Source organism: Chrysemys picta, chromosome 1 (assembly GCF_011386835.1).
Source record: "Chrysemys picta bellii isolate R12L10 chromosome 1, ASM1138683v2, whole genome shotgun sequence".
In the NCBI taxonomy this organism is placed as follows: Eukaryota; Metazoa; Chordata; order Testudines; family Emydidae; genus Chrysemys; species Chrysemys picta.
Genome location: NC_088791.1, coordinates 128,682,551 through 128,695,969, shown reverse-complemented (window position 1 = coordinate 128,695,969; position 13,419 = coordinate 128,682,551). Strand labels below are relative to the sequence as shown.

General features: G+C 47.3%; 1 protein-coding gene across 5 annotated transcripts in view; it reads left to right on the top strand.

Moving 5' to 3' along the window:
- The window catches only part of LOC101937751 (protein mono-ADP-ribosyltransferase PARP12-like), a 42,333-nt gene that overhangs the window by 5,896 nt on the left and 23,018 nt on the right, over positions 1 to 13,419 (top strand). For all 5 annotated transcript variants that reach the window (XR_010598461.1, XR_010598455.1, XR_010598457.1 and 2 more), the window contains exons 2-4: positions 5,189 to 5,321; positions 11,462 to 11,723; positions 11,852 to 11,983. Coding sequence is in view for 2 of the 5 variants with exons in the window: in XM_005299945.5 (XP_005300002.1) it covers positions 5,189 to 5,321; positions 11,462 to 11,723; positions 11,852 to 11,983 (527 nt within the window). In the remaining 3 variants the exon portion in view is untranslated. The remainder of the gene's footprint in view (positions 1 to 5,188; positions 5,322 to 11,461; positions 11,724 to 11,851; positions 11,984 to 13,419) is intronic.

Genomic DNA, 13,419 nt, shown 5'->3' with positions numbered 1-13,419 from the left:
CATTATGTGATATACTTTTATCATGTCTCCTTTCTAATGTAAATAAACGCATTCCTTTCAATCCTTCTTCATGAGAGTTTTTCTGTGCTCCCTAGTTATTCTCACTGATCAGCTCTGAACCCTCCCTATGTGGTGACCTCTACTGCACACATCACTCTAGATGAGGGTGTATGTCACGGCACAGCTTCTCCCCAGTTCCAAAGTACACACTGCCTCAGGCAGTGTCTTTCAAGGACGTTTATTTTCTTAATAAAAACAAGTAAACAGAAACAATCTTTCAACTCCATCCTCACTTTGACGTTTCATCCCACTCAGGCAGATTCCCTCTTCTGACCAGCTCTGCCTCCTCTCTGGGACAACATTCACCTCAGGGAAGCCTCCTTGCTCCAGGGGGCCCACCACAGCTCCACTCTGCTGTGGTTTTCCTGCCTCAGGCACAGGTGCATAAGGAACGGGCTCCTGCTGTATGCTCGCTGTGTCCCTGATATGACTCTGCTTTAGGGTTGCCAACTTTCTAGTCAAACAAAACTGAACCTCTAGCCCCGCCCCTTCCCTGAGGCCTTGCCCCCTGCTCACTACATTTCCCCCTCCCTCAGTGGCTCTCTCTCCCTCACCCTCACTCACTTTCACTGGGCTGGGGCAGGGGGTTGGGGTGCAGGAGGGGGGTGAGAGCTCTAACTGGGGGTGCGGGCTCTGGCATGGGGCCAGAAATGAGGGGTTCAGAGTGCAGGAGGGGGCTGCGGGTTGAGGCAGGGGGTTGGGATGTGGGAGGGGGTGGGGGTGCTGGCTGTGGGGTGGGGCCAGGGGTGAGGGGTTCAGGGTGTGGGAGGTGGCTCTGGGGTGGGGCAGGGGGTTGGAGTGCACGGGGGGAGGGTTCCGGGCTGGGAGTGCAGGCTCTGGGCAGACGCTGGGGTTGAGAGGTTTGGGGTGCAGGAGGATGCTCCGGGTTTGGCCGGGGGGGGGGGGGGGTCAGGGCTGGGGCAGGGGATTGGAGCTTGTGGTTGGGGCATGGGCTTACCTCAGGCGGCTCCCGGTCCGCGGCGCAGTGGGGCTAAAGCAGACTGGCTGCCTGTCCTGGCAGTGGCACTGCACATTCCCAGAAGTCCCACAATCTGCATCTTATAACATTGTTGTTGTTTTACATATATAGGGTGATATTCAAATCTATTCATTTCCTTTCGGTTCATAAAGAAGTAGACAACATTTTGATAAAATGTGGATAAAAACTGTTCCTGGGTAAATAGTTCCTCTTTTCTTAGGCAATGCAAACTTTTTCTTAACATAGGAATTTTTAACAGGGATTTATTCTACAATAAATTATCCAAATTCTGTTGGAAAGGTAGGTTACTTTGGGTTTGTGTTGGAATAACCCAGAAGAGAATTTGACTCTAAGGTAGGGTGACCAGATCACCCAGGTCAAATATCGGGGGGCGGGGCAAAAAAAAAAAAGTGGCAGAGGGAAACCCCTCCCCCCCCCCCCTTCCTCCACAAGCGCTGGAGGGAGGCCCCGGAGACGCAGGGGGAGTGCAGTGCCGTGAGTGAGAGTCGGGCCTGGCCCCGAGCAGGCAGGACTCAGTCGGGCGGTACTGGAGGGAGAGGAGGGGGGCGGCCCGCGGGGCCAGGCAGCGGCTGTTCTCCCCCCCGGGCAGCGGGACTTGGGAGCAGCCGCTGCTGCAGCTCCCACTGCCGCAGGGGGGAGGGAGCAGCCGATGGCCAAGCTCGACGGCTGCGGCTCTGGCGCCTGGGCCTGAACCCCCTGAGCCCGGGCCTGCTGCGGTGACCCAGCAGCGTGCATGCTGTGCCCAGCCCCTGGCCAGTCACATCTGGGCTGCTGCCCAGCTGGTGCAATCCCGTGGCAGCCCTGGAGTGGGGGCAGCAGGCCCCCCCCCCTCCCCCATCCCGCTCGGGTTCCACAGGGGAGCGAACAGGGCTGGGCTGCCAATGCCTCCGCTGCGGGATTGCACCAGCTGGGCAGCCAGCCCAGACGCAACTGGCCAGGGGCTGGGCGCAGCGTGTGCGCTGCTGGGTCCCCGCAACAGGCCGGGGCTCGGGGGGTTCGGGCGCCAGAGCCGCAGCCGCCGAGCGCCATGGCCGCTTCCTCCCCCCGCGGCAGTGGGAGCTGCAGCAGCGGCTGCTCCCGAGTCCCGCTGGCCGGGGGGGAGAACAGCCGCCACCTGGACCCGCGGGTCATCTCCCTCCAGTACCGCTCGACTGAGTCCTGCCTGTGCTTGGGGCCAGGCCGGACTCTCACTCACCCTGGCCCCGCGCTTCCCCCTGTGTCTCCAGGGCCTCCCTCCAGCGCTTGTGGAGGGAGGAGGAATGGCGAGCCTGGGGAAGAGGCGGGGATTCGGGGAGGGAGCCAATGGGGGGAGGAGGGGACGGAGTCGGGGGGGGGGGGGGGGTGTGCCAGCATTTCCCGGCTCCGGAGCATTTGCTTGTTTGTCCAGTGTCCCAACCTAACATTGGTCGGGATGCGGGACAAACAAGCAAATATCTGGACAGTCACGATAAAATCAGGACGTCTGGTCACCCTACTCTAAGGGTAAAATCTACACTTAAATTTGCATGAGTATCACCCTTTGAACCTATCCTGCTCTTGATTACACACACTCCTGTTGCTCTGTTGACTTTACTGTTTTCAGTTTATTCAGTGCAAGTAGGATTCCATGCTGGCCCAGGAGCCCATACTCACAGGCCCTAATGCGGAATTAGGGTCTTAGATCATAAACTCCTTAAGACAGAAAATAAAGTCAATTTGTTAATAGAACACCAGGCAAACCTGTAGCGTGTTATAATGTTGATACTTGGAGGGGAAAAAACTGCAGGAAAGAAGTCTTGTACAGGAGAAGGGGCGGATCGATAGCAGCGTGTGAACCGATGGTTCAAAAGTCAATGAGACCGTCAGAGGGTAAGCACTGAAGAGTAGTTAAATTGAGCAGTGACAGGAGAAGTTTTATTTTATATATTTTATTACTGAGGTACTCATAGTTAAGGGCTTTACTGAGTCACATTTCAGACTAACAGTTAGCATTGTTTCTGGATCTATCTTAGTTCCCTCAGCATTCCTGATTATCTTTCGTTGTCATTCATTCTCACTGCAAATGGCCTATTGTTGCTCTGAGCTAAACAGATCCCTTTTAATACTTTGTCTTCCACCATTTCTCCCCTCCTTTCTTTGTACACAACCCATAAGATTGGGTTCTATATTTCTTTAAACATTTTCTAAATCTTTCCTCTACCTTCCTTGTCAGCGAGGTGCACCACGTCCTTGTCCTATTCAATTCCTTTCTCTATTCTGAATTCACGTTTGAGCTCTTGACAAACTGTTGCTTCTTTCTGTGCAATCATTCCATACCACTGCAACCTTGCTTTTGCAATGTCCTTCTCTGTACTCTGTAACCACCACCTTCTCTAGCCACTTTTTTTTCCCTAAAATAATCTTCCCCATCTGCTGTTCTGACCATGTCACTCTGACTCACTTCACAAGCTTTCTCTCACCATCCATGTCATTTTCAAGCACCTTGTCCTTGACTAAGCTCTGCACAAGTTCATTTTGTTTCTTATTAGTAAGGATACAATTTTGTCATAGAGGTCATGGGATTCCATGACTTTAATGGACTCCGTGACTTCTTGAGCTTCAGACCTGCTGCAATGGCAGGGCTGGAGCAGCTGTCTGTCCCTGCCGGAGGAGCAGCAACCAGGGTTGGGTCACTGGCCAGCAGTCAGCCCCTAGGACTGGAGCAATGGCTGGGGCTGGACTGGGGCAGAAGCAGTGGCCAGGACTGGAGCAGGAGCTTGCAGGGGTGCTGGAACAATGTTTATAATGGGGGTGCTGAGAGCCATAGAACCAAACTGTAAACCCTGTGTATGATGGAAACCATTTCAAGCCAGGGGGTGCGACAGCACATATGGGGGCTGGGTCAGCCACCAGGGCCAGAGAAGCTAACCTGAACTCCTCAAATACTCCCTCCCAGTACAACGGACCCCTCCAGTGCCCCCCCCCAACTGTACCTCCCCAGTTCCCTCCTCTCACCTCCCCTGGGAGTGTCCTCTATTTGGGAATCTCTATATGGTAACCCTACGGGTGCAAGGCGGAAAAATGAGAATGGATTAAAAAACTGGAGGGGCAGAGTTTTCTCCCAAGATGTGCCCAGCTGGCACATGTGACACAGCCAGACGGAGGCACCCAACAAACTACTTTCAGTGTGCTGGGTACATAATTTTTTTTTCTTATTAAAACAAGTTTTGCTTTTAAAACTGATTTCTTAAAGAAAAGCAGTAGTATCTGCTGTTAGTGAATTGAACTGATTGTTTCTGTGGTCATCACACCCTTCAAGCTTTTAGTAGATTTTATCCTTTCACGCCTCGTTTTTATGCATAGATTGTAAGAAGAAAACAAGCATCCCTGCATTTTCAACTCCAGATTGGTTTCTTAACTTTGAATGAACTAGCTGAATAAACTGAAAGAAAGAAAGAAAGAAAGAAAGAATTCTCTCTGCACCTACAAGAGGCTACTGGTGTCAAAAGCTGGTTTAGCACTTCAACAAATGCTGGTTGCAGGTGCTTAGCCAGTGACTTTAATCAGCTCAGTGATTTGATAGGAAACTTATTACTTAATTTTTTAATTTAAATGATTTTAACAGATAATTTAAAATAATGACAATCTATGTTAAGGCCTAAATTTACTGTACAATTTTAAATAGGTTTATTTTTAAAAATAAAACTAAAATTTAATTTAAATCAGATTTAAATAAAACAATTTTAAAAAATTCATTGTTTGTTTTTTATCCACCCTGTTTAGGGCATTAGCCTAGGACTTGGGGAACCTGATTCTGCCACAGACTTCCTGTGTGACCTCGGGCAAGTCACTTAGCCTCTCTGTGCCTCAATTCCCCATCTGTTTTAAAAACAAAACAGGGATAATAGCATTTCCCTAGCACACAGGGGTGTTAAGAACCTGAGCACTTCACAGTCTATGGTAATGGAGGCCATTATATATAACTAAGATAGATTTCTTGCTAGGCTTCCCTTGTTCCCTATGCTTCTGCCAAGCTTCCTTTCTAGTCTCATGTCTGTTTCCTTCTTCCACTCTCACCTTCCTTGCTGTCCCTTAGGTGTGGTTGCTCTTGTAAGCCACCCAGGTTAAAGATCAGTGTATTTGATCTGAATTTTGTTTATTCCTTTCCAGGGCATGTAAATACTCCCATGATATCTTCACGGATGGGAACCGAAAAGTGCTGAAGACCCATGAAGTCAGTGGCCTAAACGAAAATGAGCTGCGGGTCCTGCTCCTCCAGAATGACCCTTTCCTCCTGCCTGATGTGAGTCATACTGATTTCTTAAGGAAAGGCTGTTTGCTAAATAGGGATGGAAGAGGTGAGAGATGATGCTAAACTAAAGCATGGAATTGGATGTCAGGGAACTTATTTTTTTTTTCCCCTTTGCAACTGATTCACTGTATGACCTTGGCTAAATCATCTACTCTCTGACTTAGTTTCCACGCCTATATAAATTGGAGATAAGAATACCTACCATGAAGGGCTGTTGGGAAGCCTTGTCTACATTACTAGTGCATTGCCAGTATACTCTAGTGTAGACGGGCCGTATGCCAACAGCAGTTTGTTTTTGTTTGTCAGCATAGTAACACATCTTCTCTGAATGATCTTAACTATGCTGATAGAAGCCCTCCTCTGTTGGCATAGCTGTGTCTATGGAGGGGGTTTGGCAGCATAGTTACGTTGGCTGGAGGGGGGTGTTTTTTCACACCCACGGCTGACACAGCTGTGCCAACGAAACTTTGTAGTGTAGACCCAGGCTTAGTGATGTTTTGTAAAATACAGTTTTGCTGGAGGGTGCTTGGTGGCTACAAGCAGGCATGTCTTTGAACTATAGGTGAGCATTGAGGCTCATGGGCATGTTAGCTTCCCTTCGTTCAAGATAAATAGCAAAAACAATTAAACTCCTTTTATGGAGTAAGAGAGCTGGGGACAGTGGATGCCACCATTCAAGGGACATGCAAGTCTGATTAGAAGCTGAGCTATGTGGATGGCAGGGTTTCCCTTGGGAGCTGGTTGCAAACACAGGGGCTATACGTTCGAAGCAGACAAGACAAGAAAAAGCTAGGAGACAGCCAGGGAAGCCCTGGTAGGTGGCCCTGGAAGGAAGCGTCTTATGGGCAGCATGCTGGCTAGAAAGAGGCTTGGAATTGTGAGTAAGGAAACTGCCTGTTGGTTGGTTGGTCCTGCTATGTTCAGAGAACCAGGACTTTGGGTACATTCTTTGTAAATAAACAGGGTTGCACCCTATAAGACACATCTGACGCTCATCATCAATTTATCCTCCTAACGGAAACAATCTGCAAGCCCCAAATATCAGCTAACTGTTTGGGCCAAAAAGGCCAACAGTACTTTGAAATCCAAAGATGGTTCTGTAAAAATATTATTGCTTTCTGAAAGCTTACAGTAGGTTTAGATGAGCAAGGAAAGGTGGTGGCGGGGGGAGTTTGCTTACATCTTATTCAGCATTGAAGTTATGCAAGGAAATGATGACAGAAAAGTTTCTATTTTTAAAATTGTGTCCCTCCTAGAATAGAAAGGGTCCGTTTTAGGGCTGTCCAACACCCTGACAACAACAACAAAATCCGAAACACTTCCACCTCTTTAGTTCAAATTTTACAGTTAGCATTCAACCCATACAAATCAGATCATGGACACTTTTTCTGTGTAGCCATCTCCATAAATTCAGCCATCTTGAAAAACAAAAAGGGGTTGTGCTGAAGATGCAATGGACAGTGAATATGCACTCACTTGAGTTAGAAATATATTTGAATACTTTTAGCTCCTTGGAAAGAATATCAATATTTGCATACAAATCTCTTACTCTTGGGGGAATTCTGCGCCACTTGTGCAATGCAGAATTTTGCAGAAGTTAATGTTGTGCGCGCAGAATTTCCTTTCCCCTACAGAAATGGGCTGTAGTGCTGCTAGCTGCCACAAGGGACCACTGGACTTGGCAGAGCCCAGCTTGCACGTAGAAGACGCTGCCAGGGGGAGGGAAAGGGAGTTAGAGGGTTCCCAGCATGCCCTGAGGGAAGCAGAGGGTGGCACGCAGGAAACTCCGTGCAAGCCTGGGACCGAGCATCAGGCTGTTTCTCGCTCCCCCAGAGCCCAGGGATTCAAAGGAGGGGGTGGGTGTCTGGGCTGGAGGAGCCACGGCTGGACTCTAGGGGGAAGGCCTATGGTTGGGCTCTGGGGATGAGGGGTTGTGGGTATCTGGCCCCCTGGCTGGCTCTGGGCAGGGGGGAGGAGACAGAGAAACAGGAACTGGGTTGTTATAGTAGTTCCTTTAATTCTCTACTTCTGGGGGAATTTTTGTGTGTCCGTATTGTTACAGACATACTTGCTGATAGGTATTTTGAAGTAAATTACCAAAATAATTGAAACTGGCATGATTATATAGTGTTATTTTCACAAATAAAATTTGCAGAATTTTAAAATATCTGTGTGCAGAATTGTTAATGTTTTGTTGCAGAATGCCCCCAGGAGTAATATCTGCTTTTACGTATCCTCCCCACCACAAAGGCTGGACCCAGCCTGATTCAGTGTCTTCAATCAATTCCCTGCCATTGCCAAGGCCTTGGGCATAGGGCCCACAGGAGTCAGTTTCCTGAGGACTGAAATGTTTTGGTCTAATTAAAGTCATTGGGCTTTCTGAGCCAAAATGTATATGTTGTGTGTGCTATGCAGCAGATCAGACTAGATGATCTAATGGTTCCTTCTGGCCTTGGAATCTATTAAACAAGCAGCAACCAGGACAGAAACATGAAGAGAAACCGCACTCCCACCTTTCAACAAACCCGTTTATGAATGAGTTAAGATACCAGCACCTGGTCTATTTACTATTAATGAGCTTGAAATCCTAGAATGATTGTGAGTCTCATGGATTTAATGTTCTTTATCCTTTTTTACCTTAATTTGTCCCCAGAGACTTGTTATGTGTGCTTTGTCATCTTTGTGAGAGATGTGCCGTTGTATTTCCTGGTTACTTTATCTCCTTGATGCTATGTTTGCATTTGCTGTGGAGACTAAGTCAGATGATTTGCCCTCAATTTTTCTCTTGTGGTAACTGGTGCCATGAATTTACTTTGTACAAATTTTGTGTAATCGCAACATGTGAAGGATAGACTGTAGGCCAGCATGATGTCTGGTTTCCCCTCTGCATACAGCCACAGCTTCTTCCGTATATAGTCATGACTTGCAGTCTCTTCAACAATTCCAGTCCTGTTCTATAGAGCAATACACACATCTGCCAAAACAAAAATCTAATCCAACCTTGTGTAAGGACATCCCTAGTTGGCACTGGAGTTCATTAGACTTTTCTTACTGGTCTGTCAATTTCTGCTGGAGGACACTAGCCCCCAGAATCCCTATGCTGTGATAGACTGGTTGATCCATTCTAAAATCTAGTTGTCAGCTGAAACCAGTTAGCAGGATTTTTTCCCTGAAACTTCTAAGGATACTTCTTTCAAAATGGGAGGCTTCAATAAATGTCGGTCGAAGCATGAATGTCTGTTAGCCTGGTGCTGGAGTCATTTTAAAGTACTGTGAAAGGTTGGTTGACATGTAAGAGAGGCAGTTTTGTGAGTAAATAAGGGGATGGAGTGAGATGGTTGAACTGCTAAAGAGGGCAAAAGTGAATCTGAGATGGGAAAGTGACAGAAACACAAAAATATGTTGCCCCTAGCAGCGGAAGGTGGGGAAGAGAGATCCTCCTATCAGGAGAGGAAAAACCAGTAGCAGTGAGCGTTCTATACAGAAAATACTGAGGGTCTTCTAGCTTTGTACTTAGGCAGTCAGATCAGACATGTATCACTCCAAGCCTAACAGCTTTCTCTATACCGAGCAGGTCTTGGTCAGGCTTCCAAAAATAATCCGTGAATCATTCCAGCTTTTCTGGTTTGTATATAGCCCACATCACTGAACATCTTCTGAAAGTGTATTAATAATTATAAGAGTTAGATAATTTATTATAGTGCTCTTCATCTGTAGATCTCGGAGCGCTTTACAAAGGAGTACAAGTATCATTACCCACACTTTACAGATGGAGAAACTGGGGCACCGAGAGGGGAAGTGACTTGCCCAATGTCACCCAGCAGGCCAGTGGCAGTGCTGGAATGTCTCTTGGGTCCCAATCCAGTGCTCTATCCATCAGGCCAGTGTTGTGCAAATTAGAGGGTCTGACGCCCCTTGGGGGGCCACAAGAGGTTCTCTGGGGAGAGTGAAGAAACTGGGATCCCACAGGACCCACTGCTGTAATAGCAGGAGCGGGATACAAATAGAGTGGGTATTGCGGGTGGGATGGGAGCGGGATTAAAAAAATAGTCCTCCTGCGCCGCAAACAGCACGTATTCCCTGGCCAGCAGCCGCTGCTCTTCGTCCTGCCAGCTCTGAAGATACTTCAGATTACAAGAAATGGAGGGGGGTGCAACAGTGGTTTGAGCATTGGCCTGCTAAACCCAGGGTTGTGAGTTCAATCTTTGAGGGGGCCACTTGGGGATCTGGGGCAAAATCAGTACTTGGTCCTGCTAGTGAAGGCAGGGGGCTGGACTCGATGACCTTTCTAGGTTCCTTTCCAGTTCTAGGAGATGGGATATCTCCAAATTCCATGAATGGTAAAGGGGGGAGGGTGCCTGGAAAAGTTTGCACACCACTGCATTAGGCCACTCTGCCGTTAAGCAAAAAGAATGGCATCTGTCGCATGTTTTCTGTTTTTTTGTTTTTGTTTTGTTTTGGTTTTTTTTCCCCTCTTCCTCTTTCAGGATAAATTGTGTGGGGATTTTTTTCTGCAATCTCTGTACACAGAGGCAGTGTTGTAGAAATGTCTTGTTGTTGGAGCAGAAGATGGTTCCAAAATCCCGTGGGATTTTATTGTTTAGCCTTGGAGTGGTCTCCAAGAAAACTTTGTCTCCTGCACAGGCTAGAACATAAGGATGGCCATAGTGGGTCAAACCAATGGTCCATCTAGCCCAGAATCCTGTCTTCTGATAGTGGCCGGTGCCAGGTGCTTCAGAGAGAATGAACAGAACAAGTAATTATCAAGTGATCCCACTGCTAGCTTCACCTTTAGAGTGGAAATTTCCATTCTGCCAGAGGAGCAGAGCTTTCAGCCGTGGCCGTGGGTATCCTGGCCCCAAGTCATTGAGTGCCCCCTCTGTTCAGTGAGCAGACAGAAAACAAGGATAATGCATCTCAAAATGTACTCTTAGTTTATTTTGGCAATGTTAGTTTTCTCTCTAATTATTTGATGTACTATTTAACTCTTTACAGCAGTGTTTCCCAAACTTGGGACGCCGCTTGTGTAGGGAAAGCCCCTGGCAGGCCGGGCCGGTTTGTTTACCTGCCGTGTCCGCAGGTCCGGCCGATCGCAGCTCCCACTGGACACGGTTTGCTGCTCCAGGCCAATGGGAGCCGCTGGAAGCGGCAGCCAGTATGTCCTTCGGTTCGCACCGCTTCCAGCAGCTCCCATTGGCCTGGAGCAGCGAACTGCGTCCAGTGGGAGCTGCGATCGGCCAGACCTGCGGACGCGGCAGGTAAACAAACCGGCCCGGCCTGCCAGGGGCTTTCCCTACACAAGCAGCGTCCCAAGTTTGGGAAATGCTGCTTTACAGGAACATACTCTAGTCATACTTGGCATTTTCTAGCACTTTTCCCATCCAATGATCTTGATACTAGATGTTGGTAAGAGACCGAATAGCGTTCTGTGTTAAGTAGGGAGACAACATCATATGTGTATGACTTGTAAGGTGTGGCTCATTTACTTCTCAGTCCAACGTAAGAAAGACCTAGAAAAAGCGTAGAACAAGCCTGTTAAAAATACAGTCATCTGAGCAAAAAGGACACTTGGCCTTTGCAGATTAGAATTTCATATTTTTAATTAGCGTAACATTGAGGAGCCTTAATCATGGATCACAGGACTCCATTCTGCTAGGCGCTGCACAAACAGAAAAAAAGACAGACCCTGCCTCAGGAAATGATACTCTTATGCAACATATTGTAAGCTAAGTGAGGTAGAGGCCATCTTCTGTTCTGTGTTTGCACAGCATCTAACACAACGGGGGCCTGGTCCGTGACTGGGGCTTCTAGGCCCTACTGCAACACAAATAATAAACAACATATAAAAAACAATTTGGTGTGGCCAAAAGTGCCATTGTTAGAAAGGTTGACATGCCCTCTGGAAACCTCACATGACTTTGAAATCCATGAAAATTCTTTAAAATGTCTGTTCTCGGTGACCTTCGACTCCAGAAATATGCCTAAGTTACAAAATCAAATTGATTATGGGTTTTGTTTTATTCCCAACTTTTCCATTACAGAATCCATATGCAGGTTGGGTTAAGAAAAGCCTAATGACTGGAAGGGGGGAAAAAAAGTCTCTCAGACATTTCTCCTTCCTCCCTCCCCAGGTATGCCAATTCTATAACAAAGGTAGAGGACCGCATGGGACTTGCAGCCAGCAAGACAATTGCAACAAACTTCATGTTTGCCGACATTTCCTCCGAGGAGAGTGTAGGTTTTCCAAGTGCAACAGATCCCACAGGATTATGGACAACAATGTGCTGAAGTTGCTGCTAGCAGAAGGATTAAATATTTGTGTCGCAAAGAACATCCAGGTTATCTGTGATCACAAGCATATCAAGTTCAGCGAGGATGTGGGCCGGAGGAGAAGTAAGTGTTAACAAACAAGTGTAAATTGTAGCATGAATGATGCTTCCTCCTCCTCCTCCCTTGGATGTGTTGGAGGCTATTCTTGACCTACATCTCTGTGGGATTTCACCATTCTTTTCTGCTTTCAGTGCCTCCCCTACACGTTAGACCTACACCAGGTGGAGATAAAAAGAGCGCAAATGCTGGGAATCCAGAAGAAATTGAACCTAAGCCTACTTCCATTACACCAGCCTCTACATCACATGAGCCTACCCCACCAGGTAAAACTATATACGTGCCACTTAGTTTGTATGTTGAACCATCTTTTCTGAATTTCCATTTCCTTAGTTCTTGAGCGTAGGCTGGGTATTGACATTCACTCCCTCCTCTGCATTCAATAGTTCTGCTCACAAGAATGGATCAGACAGTGGCTAGACCCTATCACAGACCATGCATCGGAGAGCACTTCTAGGCAATATGCATCAGTATCTTTTTATACACATAATAGATCCCTGGCCAGTGATTGTTGTACAGGAAGCTTCTACTGAGAGCTAGTAATAGAATTTCCAGTTCACTAGCTGGAATGAGCGTGTTCATTTGTAAACATTACTAATAATAGATTATATAAGTAGTAGGATGGTGGTGGGGAAAAATACAGTTTATTTGCATTGAACATTAAGGCCAAGTCATGAGTTCATGTAAACCAGTATGATTCCATTGAAGTCAACCAGGGAGGATCCAGTCTAGTGGCTGCTTTACATTGTGTTATGATGCGGGTCACGGTGGGGTGGTGGAGTGCTAGAGCGACACCTGGAGCTGAGAAGTGATTGGAGCGAAGATAACTACTTTTTATCTTTTTGGTCTGTTAACTACGCGGAGCTAGTAGAGGCTATTGCAGAGTCCTGCTCTCCTTTCCCACCTTTTTTCCTCACCCTTGAGGCTGAAGACTTCTTTGTTTTTAATTTTCATTATAGCCCATCTGTTGGTGGTTTGGCAGCTTGTTAGTATGTCAGTTAAATCATCCCACATTGTGGTTTACTGTTGTGGTTCTCTCTTCCCCCCCATCTCTTGTCCCCAACAAGTAGAGTATAAAATATAGTTATACATCTTTGTTAGCTGAGAGGTTGTCTTGAAGCCCACTCTGGGATATGAATAATGTAGTGAGAGAGAGAGAGAGAGAGAGAGAGAGCCTGGAGCACGGGACCTGGTGCAAGACGTGCAGCCTGAACAGGCAGCAAAGTCAGGCCATGTATCAAAGCAGATGCTTACGAGTTCACTGTCCAGTACTTGGCAATGGTATGGCTAGCGTTGCTAAAGCACCGGCACTCCTAAGAAGTACTAGACATTGGGTATTCATAAGTAACTTGTTTGTGTCAATGTATAAAAGAGAAATCATAGGAGGGGCACTTTTGCCCAACCTAGGGGACAGCAGAGACTCTTGCTGCTGACTGACCTGGTACCATTGTCATGGGCATACGTGTGTTCAGGTACCTGTAACTCCTATAGAGAACTAGGACTGTCATTCATGGACAATAAACGTGGCACCCCGATACAAACAAGTTACGTAGTAGACTTCTGACGTGATTTGTTATCAGCTTGCACCTCGTACCTGTTGGTTTGAACAAAACATCTCCATCCATTATCCCATCATCCTTATTTTAGGAGGGTCCGATGAGTCCCTCTACCATCTTCAAGGAGTGTGTTTATGCCGTAACTC